Genomic DNA, 16677 nt, shown 5'->3' with positions numbered 1-16677 from the left:
GTGGATGCCTCTTTAGAACTGGCTGAAGTCCTCTTGTTTATCAGACACTTCATTCCATACTACTTCACTCACTATTTCTATGCCCACTTACTCTACTCAAATTACTTTACCCAACAGGCCCCTATAGGTCTTACAGTCAGTCTATAACTTACCTCCATGTTCCAGATTTTGGAGAATACGACTTTTGAGCTGAATCTGGAAACAGCTCCTTCTGACCAATGCTGGAAGTTCTGCAACATTCCCTGGGAACAAGGAACCCAACTTTTTCTGTCCATAAACATATAGAAGATCTCTCACCAACTATTCCCTTCTGCAAGGTGAGCTCTGGACCCACAAAAAAGCCTGACATCCAGGCTACAAGTCTTTCCCTGGAGGACTCAGGGGCCAATATAAATTAGGCCAACCTTGACTAGAGCTATTTTCTGTCATCCTGCCATCCCCACTGAGGCAGAAAAAACTCAAGAGACCACCTCCACAAAAGCCATTCCCTCAACTTACGGTGATAGTGCCGGATTCTATTCTCAATCTCTCCACACACAGGGATCAGAACCTCAATATTAAAAGAGACTTGGCAGGGCACAGTGGCTCACAACTATAATACCAGCACTTTGGAAGGCTGAGGCAAGAGGAATGCTTGAGGAGAAGAGTTCATGACCAGCTTGGGCAATGTAGCAAGATCCTGTCTCTATAAAAAATTTTTAAAATTAGTCAGATGTAGTGCTACACAAGTACAATCCTAGCTATTCAATACACTGAAGCAGGAGGATCACTTGAGTCCAGTAGTTCAAGTCTGCAATGAGCTAGGTTCACACTACGGCACTCCAGCCTGGGCAAGACTGTGAGACCCCGCCTCTAAAAAAACTAGGCCAGGCACAGTGGCTCCCAGCACTTTGGGAGGCCAAGGCAGGAGGATAGCTTGAGGCTCAGAGTTCGAGACCAGCTTGGGCAATATAGCAAGACCCTGTCTACAAATAAAAAAAAAATTAGCCAGGTGTGATGGCACACACCTGTAGTGCCAGCTACTCAGGAGGCTGAAGCAGGAAGATCCCTTGAGACCAGCAGTTCAAGGCTGTGGTGAGCTATGATGGCACCACTGCATTCCAGCCTGGGCAACAGAATAAGACCATCTCAAAAAAAAAATTAAAAAAAAATTTTAAGCGGCTTAAACAATAAAGCCTTTATTACCACACAGTCCATAGCAGTATGAGACAGTCCATGCTAGGGCATGACAAATACCATGTGTAATGTCAACCATGTCCATGAAAATGGTAAACCTTCCCAGGAAGCCCCCAGCAGATACCAGCTCAGCTCCTCTGGCCAGAGATGGGTCATGTCCACAGCTAAACCAGTCAAGGGTAGGGAATGAGGCCTGTTTTGGGCTCCGCCATTAATGATTCTCTACTGTTTAGAGCAAGGAGCACAAGGTCTGCTGTCCCACTTGCTGTAGGGACCTTATGGGGTGGATAGAGGTGGATGGCGGTGGATAAACTGACAGTGATGTGACATTGCCAACAGCCCCAGGCAAGTCAGAGTGCAATGTGGCTCCTGAAAGCTTCCCACACACCAGGCACACACGGGAACTCTCCCCGGGGTGGGTGTTGGGATGTACAAGGTTTAGCTTCTTTCAGATGGCACTCTCACGGCCACTCTCCTCAACCTCCTTTCTGGAATAAGACTTTTCCTGATGAACACGGTGCTAGCAGCTAACAACTTTCCCATGTGACCTGTCCTCCTGAGGCCTTTCTGGAGTATGGACTTTCTTGTGCTGAAGGAGGGTGGAACTATGTTTGAAGGCTTTCCCACACTCTGTACATTCATAAGACCTCTCTTCAGTGTGGAACTGCTGGTGCCGATTGCGGTAGGATCTGGTAGTGAAGGTTTTCCCACACAGGCTACATTCATAGGGCCGTTCCCCAGTGTGGACTTTCCAGTGCTGATAGAGGCCTGAACGGGTCACATAGCCTTTCCCACATTGCTTGCATTCAAAAGGCCTTTCTCCAGTGTGAACTCTCTGGTGAAGAATGAAGCTATTATTGTATTTAAAGAACTTCCCACATTCTGTACACTCATAGGGCCTTTCTCCAATGTGCACTTTCCGGTGCCGAATGAGGGTAGACAGAACACTGAAGGTTTTCCCACATTTGCTGCACTCATAAGGCCTTTCTCCAGTGTGAATCCTCTGGTGTAGAACAAGTGCATCTTTGCGGTTGAAGGTTTTACCACAGTCACTACACTTAAAAGGTTTTATGCCTGTGTGAACCTTCTGGTGTTTCCTCAGCTTAGACGGGTAACTGAAGGCCTTCCCACATTCATTACACACATGGGCTGTTTCTCCAGTGTGAATTTTTCGGGGGTTAATATGAGCTGACTTCTCCTTGAAAGCACTTCTGCCTGTTGGGCATCTGAAGGGTCTCTCTTCAGAATGTGTTATCAGATGGTCAAGGAGGGCAAAGGCCTTTAAGAACACCTTCCCACAGTCACTGCATTTGAACAGCTTCTCTGCCACATGGACTTCTTGCTGTTGCCCACAACTGGAACCAGGTGGGAAGGCTGTCCCATGCTCAGTGTGCCTTCTTGGTTTCCCCTCACTATGAGTGTCCTGGTGCTGGATGACTCTGTAGCTCTTCAGATGCTCAGGACGGGCTCTCTCATCCTCCACTCTACACAAACCATCTGAAAGCAGAGATGAATCTATTACTAAGAGTTGAACCAGAGGGAGGAGGTACCTTCATCACCAGTGCATGTCAGACACACCCAAAAGGACTCCATAGAACTGCTGAAAGGGCCAGGCATGGTGGCTCACGCCTATAATCCCAGTGCTTTGGGAGGTGGGCAGATCACGTGAGGTCAGGAGTTCGAGACCAGCCTGATCAACACAACGAAACCCCATCTCTTCTAAAAATACAAAATTAGCCGGGTGTGGTGGTGCATGCCTGTAATCCCAGCTACTTGGGAGGCTGAGGCAGGAGGATCACTTGAATCTGGAGGCGGAGGTTGCAGTGAGCTGAGATCGCGCCACTGCTCTCCAGCCTGGGCAGTAAGAGCAAAACTCCGTCTCAAAAAACAAACAAACAAAAAATTAGCCGGGCATGGTGGCATGCGCCTGTAGTCCCAGCTACTCAAGAGGCTGAGGCAGGAGAATGGCATGAACCCAGGAGGCGGAGGTTGCAGTGAGCCGAGATTGCGCCACTGCACTCCAGCCTGGGCAATAAGAGCAAAACTCCATCTTAAAAAAAAAAAAAAGAATTGCTGAAAGGTTGCTAGGAAAGGTCTGGGTTGGGAAAGCCTGGCGCAACTGAATATGGCTCCACCAGACTACAGACTAAGGAAAACCTCAACCGAGATGAGGGCGCAAGATAGGATGCAGTGCAGGGAAGAGAGGTGGGGTCTCCAAGTCACTCCTCTGCAAAGGGTTTCAGCAGGGCCTTGGCTGCTGGTGACAGCCAAGCACTATGAGAAGGCATGTGTCTAGTCCCAGCAAAATGTGATTCCAAAATAGTAGCTGGTGTTTAAGTATTAATTAAGGATTGGCTGAAGTTCAAATACCTGTTTAAGGATATGTGCACATTTCGAGACACGCACTGAGTCACCAACAGTAGACAGCTCTGCACAGATACAGAGAAGGGCAATGAGGAGACACAGGCCAGAGAGGCAGGAACATGCAGGGCCCGAAAATCATGGTAGAGATGGCAGACTGCACAGTGTCCAGATAAGACAGGAAAGGTGGAAGGAAATAAGGTATGGTCACTGCCCTCAACACCAAGGTATCAGTGTATGCAGGTACTCAGCATTCTGTGAGCCCACTGCTGAAACCAAGGTATTCCCCTCCACTCCACTTACCAAGACCAAAACCTCTCCTGGCTTCTGCTCTGCTAACTGGAGTCACATCCACCCAGCTGGGCACCCAGGACTGTTCATCATCCTCCAGCTGGGTAAATACAGGGGATCTCGAAGATGCAAGTCCTGCAGGTGACAGGTAGTAAAAGAAACAGGCTGGGCATGGTGGCTCATGCCTGTAATCCCAGCACTTTGGAAAGTGAGGTAGGAGATCGCTTAAACCCAGATGTTCGCAACCAGCCTGGGCAATACAGTAAGACCCCAGCTCTACAAAAAATATATTATTTTAATTAGCCAGGCATGATGGCATGCACCACCTGTAGTCCCAGTTACTAGGGAGGCCATAGTGAGAGGATCACTTGAGCCTAGGAGGTCAAAGCATCAGTGAGTCACGATCACACCATTGCACTCCAGCCTGGGCAACAGAGTGAGACCTTGTCTCAAAAACAAACAAACAGGCCGGGCGCAGTGGCTCACGCCTGTAATCCCAGCACTTTGGGAGGCCAAGGTGGGCGGATCACGAGGTCAGGAGATCAAGACTATCCTGGCCAACACGGTGAAACCCCCCTTCTACTAAAAATACAAAAAATTAGCCAGGTGTGGTGACGGGCACCTGTAGTCCCAGCTACTCGGGAGGCTTAGGCAGGGGAATGGCATGAACCTGGGAGGCGGAGCTTGCAGTGAGCTGAGATCGCACCACTGCACTCCAGCCTGGGTGACAATGCAAGACTCTATCTCAAAAACACAAACAAACAAACAAACAAAAAGAAAAAAAAAAAAGCCTTTCTATGAAGCAAAACTGACATAACTGAAGAAACAGACTGTTTAGCAATAATAAAGATTGTAATTTCCCACCATCAATAATGAATAGAACCACTAAGAAGAAAATGAACAAGGACGTAGCAGACTTGAACAACAATGAAAACCAACTAGTCCTAACAGACATCTATAGAGCTTGCCACCCAACAACAGCAGGATATACATTGTCACGTGCACATGGAACGGTCTTCAGAACATACCATTTGCTAGGATATAAAATAAGCCTCGGCTGGGCGCAGTGGCTCATGCCTGTAATCCCAGCACTTTGGGAGGCCGAGACGGGCAGATCATGAGGTCAGGAGATCGAGACCATCCTGGCTAACACAGTGAAACCCCATCTCTACTAAAAATACAAAAAAAAAATTACCCGGGCATGGTGGCGGGTGCCTGTAGTCCCAGCTACTCAGGAGGCTGAGGCAGGAGAATGGCGTGAACCCAGGAGGCAGAGCTTGCAGTGAGCTGAGATCGCGCCACTGCACTCCAGCCTGGGCGACAGAGCAAGACTCTGTCTCAAAATAAATAAATAAATAAATAAATAAATAAATAAATAAATAAAGCCTCAGTAGATTTCAAAGGATTGAAATAATGTCAAGTATGTTCTCTGTCCACAAATGAATTAAAACAGAAATCAGCAACAGAGAGAAATTTAGGAAAGTCACAAATTTAAGCAATTTAAACAAAACATTCCTAAAAATCCAGAGTCAAAGAAAAAATAAATCACATGACAATTACAAAGTATTTTGACAGGAATGAAAATAAAAACACAGGGCCGGGTGTGGTAGCTCAAGCCTGTAATCCCAGCACTTTGGGAGGCCGAGGCGGGTGGATCACAAGGTCAGGAGTTTGAGACCATCCTGCCGAACACAGTGAAGCACCGTCTCTACTAAAAATACAAAAAAAAATTAGCCGGGCATGGTGGCGGGCGCCTGTAGTCCCAGTTACTTGGGAGGCTGAGGCAGGAGAATGACGTGAACCCAGGAGGCGGAGCTGGCAGTGAGCCAAGATTGTGCCACTGCACTCCAGCCTGGGTGACACAGCAAGACTCCATCTCAAAAAAAGAAAAAAAGAAAAGAAAAACACAACAGGCCGGGCGGTGGCTCACACCTGTAATCCTAGCACTTTGGTAGGCTGAGGTGGGTGGATGACCTGTGGTTAGGAGTTCAAGACCAGCCTGGCCAACATGGCGAAACCCTGTCTCTACCAAAAAAAAAAAAATACAAAAATTAGCCAGGCGTGGTGCACTATGCCACTCGGGAGGCTGAGGCAGGAGAATCGCTTGAACTTGGGGGGCGGAGGTTGCAGTGAGCCAAGATCGCACCACTGCACTCCAGCCTGGGCGGCATCAGACTCCACCTCAAAAAAAAAAAAAAAAATTAGCCGGGCATGGTGGCACATGCCTGTAATCACAGCGACTCAGGAGGCTGAGGCAGGAGAATTGCTTGAACCCAGGAGGTGGAGATTGCATTGAGCCAAGATCGTGCCATTGCATTCCAGCCAGGGCAACAAGACTCCATCTGAAAAAGAAAAATTTAAAAAAGAAAAAAGAAAAAGAAAAAGAAAAAAATACCACAACAAACAAAAAATTATGGGATGCAGAAAATGCAGAGCTTAGCAGGAACATTATGGCTATAAATACCCATATTTTAAAAGATCTCAAACCAATAACCTAACTTTATACCTCAAGGAACAAGAAAAAGAAAAACAAACCCAAAGATAGCAAAAGGGAAATAATAAAAATTAGAGCAGAAACAAGTGAAACAGATTAGAAAAAGAGAATCAACAAACCAAAATTTTGTTCTTTGAAAAAATCAACAAAATTGGCAAACGTTTACCTAGAGTGACAAAAAACAGAGAGAAGACTCAACACTACTTCGAACAGGAATGGAAAAAGGACATCACTAGTAACCTTATAAAAATTTAAAAATAATGAAATACTATGTACAAATGTATGCCAACAAATTGGATAACTTAGATCAAATGGACAAATTCCCAAGTAGATACAAACTATCAAAACTAACTGAGTCAAGAAGAAATAGAAAATCTAAATACAAATGTAACAAAGAGGGTTTTCTTGTTGTTATTAAAAAACATTCCCCCCAACACGCACACAACCCCAAGCCCTGAAGGCTTCAAAGGTGAATACTAACAATACTGAAATAAGAATTAACATCAATACTTAACAAACTCTTCCAGAAAACAGAAGAGAAGGAAACATTCCCAACTCATCCATTGAGGCCAAAATTACCCTCATACTCAATACAGAGACATTATAAGAAAACTACACCACTGGCCAGGTGTGGTGGCTCACACCTGTAATCTCAGCACTTTGGAGGCCGAGGTGGGCGGATCACCTGAGGTCGGGAGTTCAAGACCACCCTGGCCAACATGGTGAAACCCCTGTCTCTACTAAAAATAAAAAAATTAGCCGGGTATAGTGGTGCATGCCTGTAACCTAGCTACTCAGGAGGCGGAGGCAGGAGAATCACTTGAACTCAAGAGGTGGAGGTTGCAATGAGCCGAGATCGTGCCACTGAACTCCAGCCTGGGTGACAGAGTAAGACTCTGTCTAAAAAAAGACAAAAAACAAAAAACAAGTATTATAAGCCATGACAGGGAATTTATCCCAGTAATGCAAGATTGAACATATGAAAATCAACAATTACTGTTGGGAGGCCGACAGGGGTAGATCACGAGGTCAAGAGATCAAGACCATCCTTGCCAACATGGTGAAACCCCATCTCTACGAAATATACAAAAATTAGCTGGGCGTGGTGGTGTGCGCCTATAGTCCCAGCTACTTGGAAGGCTGAGGCAGGAAAATCACTTGAACCCGGGAGGTGGAGGTTGCAGTGAGCCGAGATCGCGCCACTGCACTCCAGCCTGGCGACAGAACAAGACTCCATCTCAAAAAAAAAAAAGCAATCAATTATTCTAATACACTACATTAACAGAAGAGAGGACAAAAATCACATGCTCATTTTATTAGACATTGGAAAAGCATTTGACAAAATCTAGTGACCTTTCTTTTCTTTCTTTTTTTTTTTTTTTTGAGACAGTTTCGCTCTTGTTGCCCAGGCTGGAGTGCAATGGTGCAATCTCAGCTCACTGCAACCTCCACCTCCCAGGTTCAAGTGATTCTCCTGCCTCAGCTTCCCTAGTAGCTGGGATTACAGGCATGTGCCACTGCACCTGGCTAGTTTTGTATTTTTAGTAGAGATGGGGTTTCACCATGTTGACCACGCTGGTCTTGAACTCCTGACCTCAGGTAATCCACCTGCCTCGCCCTCCCAAAAGGCTGAAATTACAGGCATGAGCCACTGCACCTGGCCATGACTTTTCTTAATAAACACATTAAACGAACTAGAAAGAGAAGGGAACTTCCTCACCTGAAATGGGCATCTGCAAAAAACCAACAGCTAACACCATACTTAACAGTGAAGGACTGAACACCCTGAAGACAGGGAACAAGGATGTCTCCTCTCCCCATTTCTACTGAATAAACTACTGGAGGGTCTAGCTAGGTCAGCGAGGCAAAGGAAGAACTAAAACTATCTCTCTTCATAGACAGCATGATCTTATATATGGAAAATAGGAATGAATCCACTAAAAAACTATTTTAACTAATAAACAGATGTAGTAACACTACAGGATACAAGATTAGTATAGAAAACCGATTATATTTCTACAACTAGCAATGAACAATCCAAAATTAAATTAAGAAAACAATTCCATTTAAAATAGCATCAAGCCAGGTACGGTGGCTCATGCCTGTAATCCCAGCACTTTGGGAGGCCAAGGCGGGTGGATTATCTGAGGTCAGGAGTTCAAGACCAGCCTGGCCAACATGGAGAAACCCCGTCTCTACTAAAAATACAAAAATTAGCCAGATGTGGTGGCACGCGCCTGTAGTCCCAGCTACTTGGGAGGCTGAGGCAGGAGATTCACTTGAACCCAGGAGGCGGAGGTTGTAGTGAGCCGAGATCGGGCCACTGCACTCCAGCCTGGGTAACAGAGCGAGACTCCGTCTCAAAAAAAAAAAAAAAAAAAAAAGCATCAAAAAGAATAAAGTACTTAGGAATAAATTTAACGAAAGAAGTACCTTTGTGGCTGGGCGCAGTGGCTCACGCCTGTAATCCCAGCACTTGGGGAGGCTGAGGCGGGTGGATCACAAGGTCAGGAGATCGAGACCATGGTGAAACCCCATCTCTACTAAAAATACAAAAAATTAGCCGGGTGCAGTGGTGGGTGCCTGTAGTCCCAGCTACTTGGGAGGCTGAGGCAGGAGAATGGTGTGAACCCAGGAGGTGGAGCTTGCAGTGAGCCGAGATCGCACCACTGCACTCCAGCCTGGGCGACAGAGCGAAAATCCGTCTAAAAAAAAAAAAAAAAAGAAGAAGTACTTTTGTGCACTGATAATACAAACAATGAAAATAAAAGAGCTAAATAAATGAAAACATATCCCATGTTAATTAACCTAAAGATTTAACACTAATATTAAGATGGCAATATTGGCTGGGCGCAGTGGCTCACGCCTGTAATCCCAGCACTTTGAGAGGCCAAGGCAGGCAGATCACAAGGTCAGGAGTTCAAGACCAGCCTGGCCGACATAGTGAAACCCCGTCTCTACTAAAAATACAAAAATTAGCCAGGCATGGTGGCACGAGCCTGTAGTCCCAGCTACTCGGGAGGCTGAGGCAGGAGAATCGCTTGAACCCTGGAGGCGGAGGTTGTGGTGAGCCGAGATTGCGCCACTGCACTCCAGCCTGGGCAACAGAGCAAGGCTCTGTCTCAAAAAAAAATATATATATATATATTCCCTAAACCGTTCTGATTAAAATTCACGGGTCAAGGCTGGCCCAGGGAGGTCCCTGTAAAATTTCTTTTGTAGGAAGGCAAAACCCGGAGCACAGAGAAGCCATGTCTTCAAGAGAGTCACATGGCCAGGAAAAGGTAGAGCTTGGTGGGATTTGGTGGGCAAACTATGAAACATCTGACCCCCAAAACCTGCTCCACTAGCTCCTAGGGCAAAAGGTGTTGAGGCTGCCAACAGCATTGCTCAGAGAAAGGCAGGAAAAGATCACACCGCCGAGTCCCACCACCGAGTCCCACCACCCACAACACCTACAACAGGGAATCTGGGAAGGAAAGAGCCCCCATGGTCTGGCTTCGTTATGGACAGAACTTCGCATGGGGAAAATGAGGGGGTAGTCAGTGTGCTGGGGGACAGTGTAAGAGACTTACCCAGTGAGCTAACGAGTGCAAAGTTCTCCAGCATCACATCCCGGTATAGGCCCTTCTGGGTCACATTAAGGAGCCCCCACTCGTCCCTGGAGAAATATACCGTCACATCCTCAAACATCACCAAGCCCTGCAATGATGGGTCCAACTGAGCCTTGGGGTCAATGATAGGCAGAAAAAAACAACCAAAATATGGACAGATGGACACATTCAGGCCCTTGACCTGTATCTCAGGGTCCTATCACATCTCCCCCTGACATTATCTTTCCCTATGAGCCCCAAACCCTTCCCCACCTTACTGCCTACACATACCCTTATACCTTCCTTCTCCTATCCCAGAAGAGTATCAGAGCTGCTGGTGTTATTGATGCTTCTGGTGTTACTACTGGAAACTGTGTCCAGCCCAAAGCGACATCAGGTTGGTGACCAGACTGATGCCATCTATGTGCAGGGCCAAGCGCACAGGCTGCACTCTATCTCCTGCCTGCCAATTCCAGTCCCACAAATCACACCTCTCAGACGCAACCAAACCTATGCTCATCCTTCTCCCTTAGGTCTCAAGTACCTGGTCCCAGGGTCCAGTTTGCCTCCTGCTCAACAGGCACAAAACTGGACAACAGAATGTCTAAAACTGTACACCCTCAGCACAACCTCCCCAGTTTACCCTATAGGCAATTGCCTGGCCTTCCACACGCCGTTCTGCACGTGCGTCTCCAGAGTGCCTGGCACAGCAACTACGACCCCATCCCGTCCCAGTCCTGCGGCACATCTCCAATGGCTCCCACTGCCAAGGGCATGCCCCAGCCCTGCATCAAAGACCTCCGCCTGGAATCATACGCAGACCTCAGAGATCTCCATACGCAGATCTCCTGCCCTCCTCCAACTCTGCCCTGGCACACGCCGCCCCCCAGCTGGCGGCCCCCCTCATTCCTCGGAGGCATCCTCTGCTCACCTCCGCCTCCCCGGCCATTGGACCGTGCGGGCAGAACCCGTGGCCTGAACCCACGGCCTCAGCCGAAACGCGTCCCGGGCGCGGAAACCCTCGGCCGCCGTGGAACCTTCCCGGGAAGCTCTCCCCGCGCGGGTGAAATGCGTCCGAAGACAGGGAACCGCTTCCCGGAGCCGCGGGGAAGGAGGACGGTACGGAGGCCTGGGAGACCCACGGCGCCTGTCCGCGAGCGACAAGTCTGAGGAAGATGGAGACACTCGCCGGTGGGGCACGGCGCGTGGAAGGCGCGGCAAGGGTCCCTGCCCTTCACCTCGCCCAGGGGATCGCGAGGAAGTCACCCCGGCCCACGCAGAGCTGCCTGGGGCGCTGGGACAGCCTTCCCGCCGAGGACTGCGGACTGCCGGGCAACGCCGGAACTCCCGGAACTCCCGTGGCCCGCGCCTCCCCTAGTTCGGCGCCCCTCACGCCACGACCTCCATTCCCGGCTCTCCTTGCGGCACGGCTGGGTCGTTGCCAAGGCGATAAGGGAGGGCGCCGCTAGCTCCTGAAGCGGGGCGTGAACTACATTTCCCATAAGGAGCCTCGACGTGCGGCCGTTCAGACTTGGCCAATGGTGGCCCAGGAACGGAAACGTTCGGGTGGGCCCTGCGTGGGCTTCCGGCGTCGGCTTTCGGCGCTGGCTTTGGGGCGGTTTGCGGCAATGGGATCGTTGGGCGGTGGGCTGTGTGGATGAGGCTCCGCTGGTCCGCAAAAAGGAGCGAAGGCGCGAGAGTCGGAAAGTTCTGCCTCAGGGACCTGTTCGCGTCTTAGCCGCAGTGAATGTTGCTGAACCCCGGTAACTTCACAGTGGAGGGGCGGCCCCATGGGGCCATCGGACCGCGCTGCGCGGGGGCGTTCGCCAGGGCCTCCGCAGAAGCCCGCCTGTGCCCGCAGCCGCCCCGAAATCCTCTCCCTGGCACCGTGTCCGCTTTACGGAGCCCGGAGCAAGGCTCATAAAAATGTCCCAGCCAAAAACATGGTACATGCCTGTCATCAGGCAAGTCTTCAAAGAGCGGCTGGGTCCAGGAGCCGAGGGACCTCGTTTAGAGGCGGCTTAGGGGGAAGGTCAGCAGTTGTGTTTCGGTTGTGTTGGGTTTTCGGCGTCCCACAATGCGGGCGACGTATGGGCCACAGGTGTGGATGCCAGGGACAGGTCGCCCTACACATGGCCGAGGCATGGTAGGCTTGTAGTCTACCCCATATCAGGCCATGGTGATCTCAGGTATGGGGGCCTGGGAGAGGAGAGTGAGTACATGGCTGAGTACGTCAGAGCACGGGGTCAGGGACACATCAGGGGAGGATGCTGGCAGGAGAATAACCGGGCTCCTTGGTGTCCTGCGCTGAATTCAGACGAGTTCATGTTAGAGCAGGTGGGCCTGCGTCCTCCCGGACGAACGGAGTTCTTAGGCGAGGTCCAGAGGAGCTTCTACCTGAGAGTGATGCTGGAGAACTTTGCACTCAGTGCTGGGTCAGACCACTGGCACCATAACTCTCCCCAGCCTGAACTCTGGTTTTTTTCCTCTGCTCTTTCCATGGTCCCCTTGGAAGTCGCTGTTGGTCGTAGCACTGAGGCCCAGATCATGCCACCTCCTCTAACAAGTGGCTGAGTGGACACCCCACACATTCTACCCAAGGGCCGTGAGTGGCCAAGATCGGGGCTCAGAAGTCTCTGAATCTTCACAGCTGGTCACGTTCAGCTCGGTCACTTCCTGTAAGATTCGACGCACTGCATGCACTGACATGGGTGCGTGTGGGGCCACTGGGTCCTGCCTGGGAGCCTTCCCTGGATGTTCATTTTGTGCGGGTCTGTGTTTGTCTTGGAGTAAGGATTATTCTCGCTTGCTGGTGTTTTGGCCTTTCCTGGGCTGGACTCTCAAAAACTCATAATCCTTCATAGGTCTGAAGGCTTCTACATTCCCACCAGTAGGTGGACCACATGAACTCAAAACTAGTTGCGGCAGAGGGACCCTGAAGAGATCCACTCCTGGTGAATGCCCCCAGGAGTGGGCTCACGTGGTGCCCAGCCTGTGCCCTCGCAGGTCTTGGTGCCTCCACTCAGCTCCCCAATTCCAGTCTCCTGGCCTTGCCCCGCTGTGTCCCTTTCTCTCTCCTTAGTGCCTAGCTGTGCAATGTTTGCCTCTCCTTAACATGTCCTCAGCTGACCCCATATCCTCAGATAGTCCTTGCAACCCTGTTCCTCAGTGATACCTGTGTATTCTCTCCAGTGGAGACACAGGTGGGACACCCCCAAGCTCATGGTACATGCCTGTCATCAGTACCCCTGCACTGTCATGGTGGGTCAGTCTGCCCTAGGCTGGACTGACCAACCTGTTCATTCCCCACAGGATTGCCCTTTACAGTTCATGAGTTCCCCCACTGGAGTGCAGACTAGAGCACTGATTGATGGACCAGGTAGACTTGAAACCAGGAATAGCACAAAAGTTATCAAAGAGGCTCAGCCATGGAGATTGCAAGCTGGGGATGGAAGTATCCCTGGAGTTGAGCTGTTCTCACACCTGGTACCTGAGTTATACCCCTGGTGCTGGGTACCAAGGTCACTAGCCTTGCCACTTTTCTATGTTCCTGATCCCCTACTAAACAGTCCACCTTTTTGCCTACTTCCCCTGACTCCTGTACCCTGTCCCCTCTTTCTGCCTAGTTTGAAGACACTGGTCATCCCATAACATGTCCTGGGCTAATACATATCCTCAAATCGTTCTTGAAAATCTGTTCCTCGGTGAGATGGGCCTGATCTCTCCCATGGGTGGAGCAGAGAAGTAGAGGGTCCAGGGCCTGAGTCTCCCATAGGCTAAGTATTTGCCCTGAGTCATAAAGCTGGTGGGAGGCAGTGCTACAGTTTGATTCCAGGAAGTCTCATACCAAAGTTCTCTCTTAACCACTTACCTTTCCTGGGCTTAATAGCTCATTTATGTTTTTTCCTGGCACTGCTTCATTGGACCTCATTTTAGTTTCTTCTTTTTTTTTTTTTTGAGACGGAGGCTTGCTCTGTCACCCAGGCTGGAGTGCAGTGGCACGATCTCACAGCAACCTCCACCTCCCGGGTTCAAGCAGTTCTCCTGCCTCAGCCTCACGAGTAGCTGGGACGACAAGCGCGTGCCACCACACCTGGTTAATTTTTGTATTTTTAGTAGAGTTGGGGTTTCACCATTTTGGCCAGGATGGTCTCCATCTCTTGACCTCGTGATCCGCCCACCTCAGCCTCCCAAAGTGCTGGGATTACAGGCATGAGCTACCGCACCCAGCCTATTTGTTAGCATTTTAAAATGAATATTAGTACATTATTATTAACTAAACCCATATTGTACATTATATGGGTTTTCACAAATGCATAAACTCATGTATCCACCATTACAATATAGTACAAAATACTTTTACTGCCCCCCAAAATTACTTGTGCTACTATTCATTCCTCCCTCCCTCCCTCCCTCCCACTGAGCCCCTGGCAGTCACTGCTTTACTGTCTCTATAGCTTTACCTTTTCCAGAATGTCATAAACTTGTAATCATATAGTATGTAGCTTTTTCAGTCTGGCTTCTGTCACTTACCAATATGCATTTCAGACTCCTCCATGCCTTTCATAACTTGGTAGCACAGTTAATTTTATTGCTGAATGATATTCCATTGTGTGGATGTAACACAGATTAGCCATTTATTGAAGGACATCTGGGTTGATTCAAGTTTTGAGCAATTATGAATAAAGCTGCTATAATAATTTGTGTGGTTTTCGCATGGACATAAGTTCTCAACTCATTTGTGCAAATACCCAGGAGTGTGATTGCTGTATCATATGGTAAGACTATATTTAACTTTTTGTAAGAAACTGCCAAACTGTCTTCCAAAGTGGCTATACCATTTTGCCTTTCTACCAGCAGTAAACGAGAGTTCCCATTGCCTCACAACCTTGCTAGCATATGGTGCTATCAGTGTTTTGCATTTTAGCCATTCAAATAGATGTATAGTAGTATCTCACTATTGTTTCAATTTGCAGTTCCCTAATGGCATATGATGTGGACCATATTTTCATGTGTCTTATTTGCCAGCTATGTATCTATTTTTCTTAGGTGAGGGGTCTATTCAGACCTATGGCCTTTTTTTTTTTTTTTTTTTTTTTTTTGAGACGCAGTTTCGCTCTTGTTGCCCAGGCTGGAGTGCAATGGTGCAATCTCGGCTCGCCGCAACCTCCGCCTCCCGAGTTCAAGCGATTCTCCTGCCTGTCAGCCTCCCGAGGAGCTGGGATTACAGGCATGTGCCACCACGCCCAGCTAATTTTGTATTTTTAGTACAGATGGGGTTTCTCCATGTTGGTCAGGCTGGTCTCAAACTCCTGACCTCAGGTGATCCGCCCACCTCAGCCTCCCAAAGTGGTGGGATTACAGGCATGAGCCACCGCGCCCAGCCTTGAATTGTACACTCAAAATGGACAAATTATATGGTATGTAAATTATTTTTTTTTAAATCTGTGATATTTTGAAAGAACAAGTAGATGTCTGGGAGATTCTTTGGAGAAGTCCGGTACTTAATATGAAGTTTTCCACAACGATAAAAATGAAAGCACCCATCCCCCTGGTGGGGGGACACAGATCACAGGTAGCTTGTGGCCCCTCTTGGGAACTTCTTCTCCCACCACCCTCTGCTCCTTCTGCAGAGGCTTACAGAACAGAGGAAATCCCAACCTAGGGCGAGACTCCCAGCTTTGCCACGCCAAGTCGGGCCCCAGGGGAGCCAGTGCGAACCCTAGTCTCCTCCCTGGGATGAGAGGACCTCAGCACTAACCAGGTCTGCAGGTGGGTGTGGGGTTAGAGCGGGTCAACTATGTGATCCTATCAACCTATGTTCGAATTTGACTGCATTTAAAAAAACACTTCCCCCCCCCCCCAAACGGAGTCTCTCGCTCTGTCGCCCGGGCTGGAGTGCAGTGGCGCGATTTAGGTTCACTGAAGCCTCCGCCTCCCGGCTTCAAGCGATTCTCCTGCCTCAGCCTCCCGAGTGGTTGGGACTACAGGCGCCCGCCACCACGTCCGGCTAAAAAAAAATACGTGTGTATATATATATATATATTTTTTTTTTTGAGAAGGAGTCTCACTTTATATAGGATCCTCACGTTATACTATGTGTTTGGATCTGCGTTAAAATGTATTCATAACTATATGATCTGTACTCACAGCCACCGCCCCCAGACAACTTAAGCCCGCGGGGCCGGGGACGAGTCTGTGCCACAGACTCTCCCCGGCGTGGCGTGGGGACAAAACGCGTGAGGGCGCTCGAAGGGACTCGTCTCTCGCTTGCTGCTCACCTAGGGCCCCGCAGCCTCCTGTCCCCCATCCTGGGGTCCCGCAGCCTCGAGTCACAACCTTGGGCCCTACAGCCTCGCTCTGCGCGCCGCAGCCTTTCCTCTCGCCAGCGCCATCGGAGTGCTGGTGCTCACTATTCTCACCACTCGCTCCCCGAGTTCCCCGCGGTTCCAGCGCCCGACGCATTCTCCGGCGCAACGTGGTCGTCATGGCAATGCCGCCCTCGGGTCCCTGATTGGCCGTCGAGTCTGGCGCGCCTTCACTGCCTCACTTAATAGGGCTGCGGCGCGGAGGCGCGCGAGCGCAGCACAGGCTGGATGAGTTGTTATGGCGACCAGAGTCCCGCCTCTTCAGCCCTACCTAGGGCCTCCGATTGGTCCGCGCTTCCCCGAAGGCCTCTCCGCATTCTGGGCGGGGCCCGCCCGGGGCATGAGGAGGGAGAAGGCAGGGCTGTGACTGTGAGGGCGGAGGAGAGAACTGCGG

General features: G+C 49.6%; 1 protein-coding gene across 3 annotated transcripts; it reads right to left on the bottom strand.

Annotated features, from left to right (window-relative positions):
- Positions 1-1151: 1151 nt before the first annotated feature.
- ZNF584 (zinc finger protein 584) lies at positions 1152-14994 on the bottom strand. 3 transcript variants are annotated; one of them, XM_002829913.5, is made up of 4 exons: positions 10847-14979; positions 9898-10048; positions 3841-3963; positions 1152-2673 (listed from the first exon to the last, which is right to left on the bottom strand). In XM_002829913.5, exons 1-4 carry the CDS (start codon positions 10862-10864, stop codon positions 1697-1699), a joined length of 1269 nt encoding a protein of 422 aa, XP_002829959.3. In that variant the 5' UTR covers positions 10865-14979; the 3' UTR covers positions 1152-1696. The 3 variants fall into 3 exon arrangements, with proteins under 3 accessions (XP_002829959.3, XP_009231543.3, XP_054395207.2); XM_009233268.3 differs by having other exon boundaries at positions 9898-10024; positions 10847-14977; XM_054539232.2 differs by lacking the exon at positions 3841-3963 and having other exon boundaries at positions 10847-14994.
- Between the last annotated feature and the right edge of the window lie 1683 nt (positions 14995-16677).

This window comes from Pongo abelii, chromosome 20, assembly GCF_028885655.2.
Source record: "Pongo abelii isolate AG06213 chromosome 20, NHGRI_mPonAbe1-v2.0_pri, whole genome shotgun sequence".
In the NCBI taxonomy this organism is placed as follows: Eukaryota; Metazoa; Chordata; class Mammalia; order Primates; family Hominidae; genus Pongo; species Pongo abelii.
This window is presented reverse-complemented; position numbering and strand designations above follow the sequence as displayed.

Excerpts from the sequence above, each read along its gene's own strand:
- ZNF584 (XM_002829913.5), bottom strand. Across the intron at positions 3,964-9,897 it reads TGCACTCGTTAGCTCACTGG|GACTTGCATCTTCGAGATCC; the intron begins GTAAGTCTCTTA and ends TGTCACCTGCAG. Across the intron at positions 2,674-3,840 it reads CAGGAGAGGTTTTGGTCTTG|ATGGTTTGTGTAGAGTGGAG; the intron begins GTAAGTGGAGTG and ends CTCTGCTTTCAG.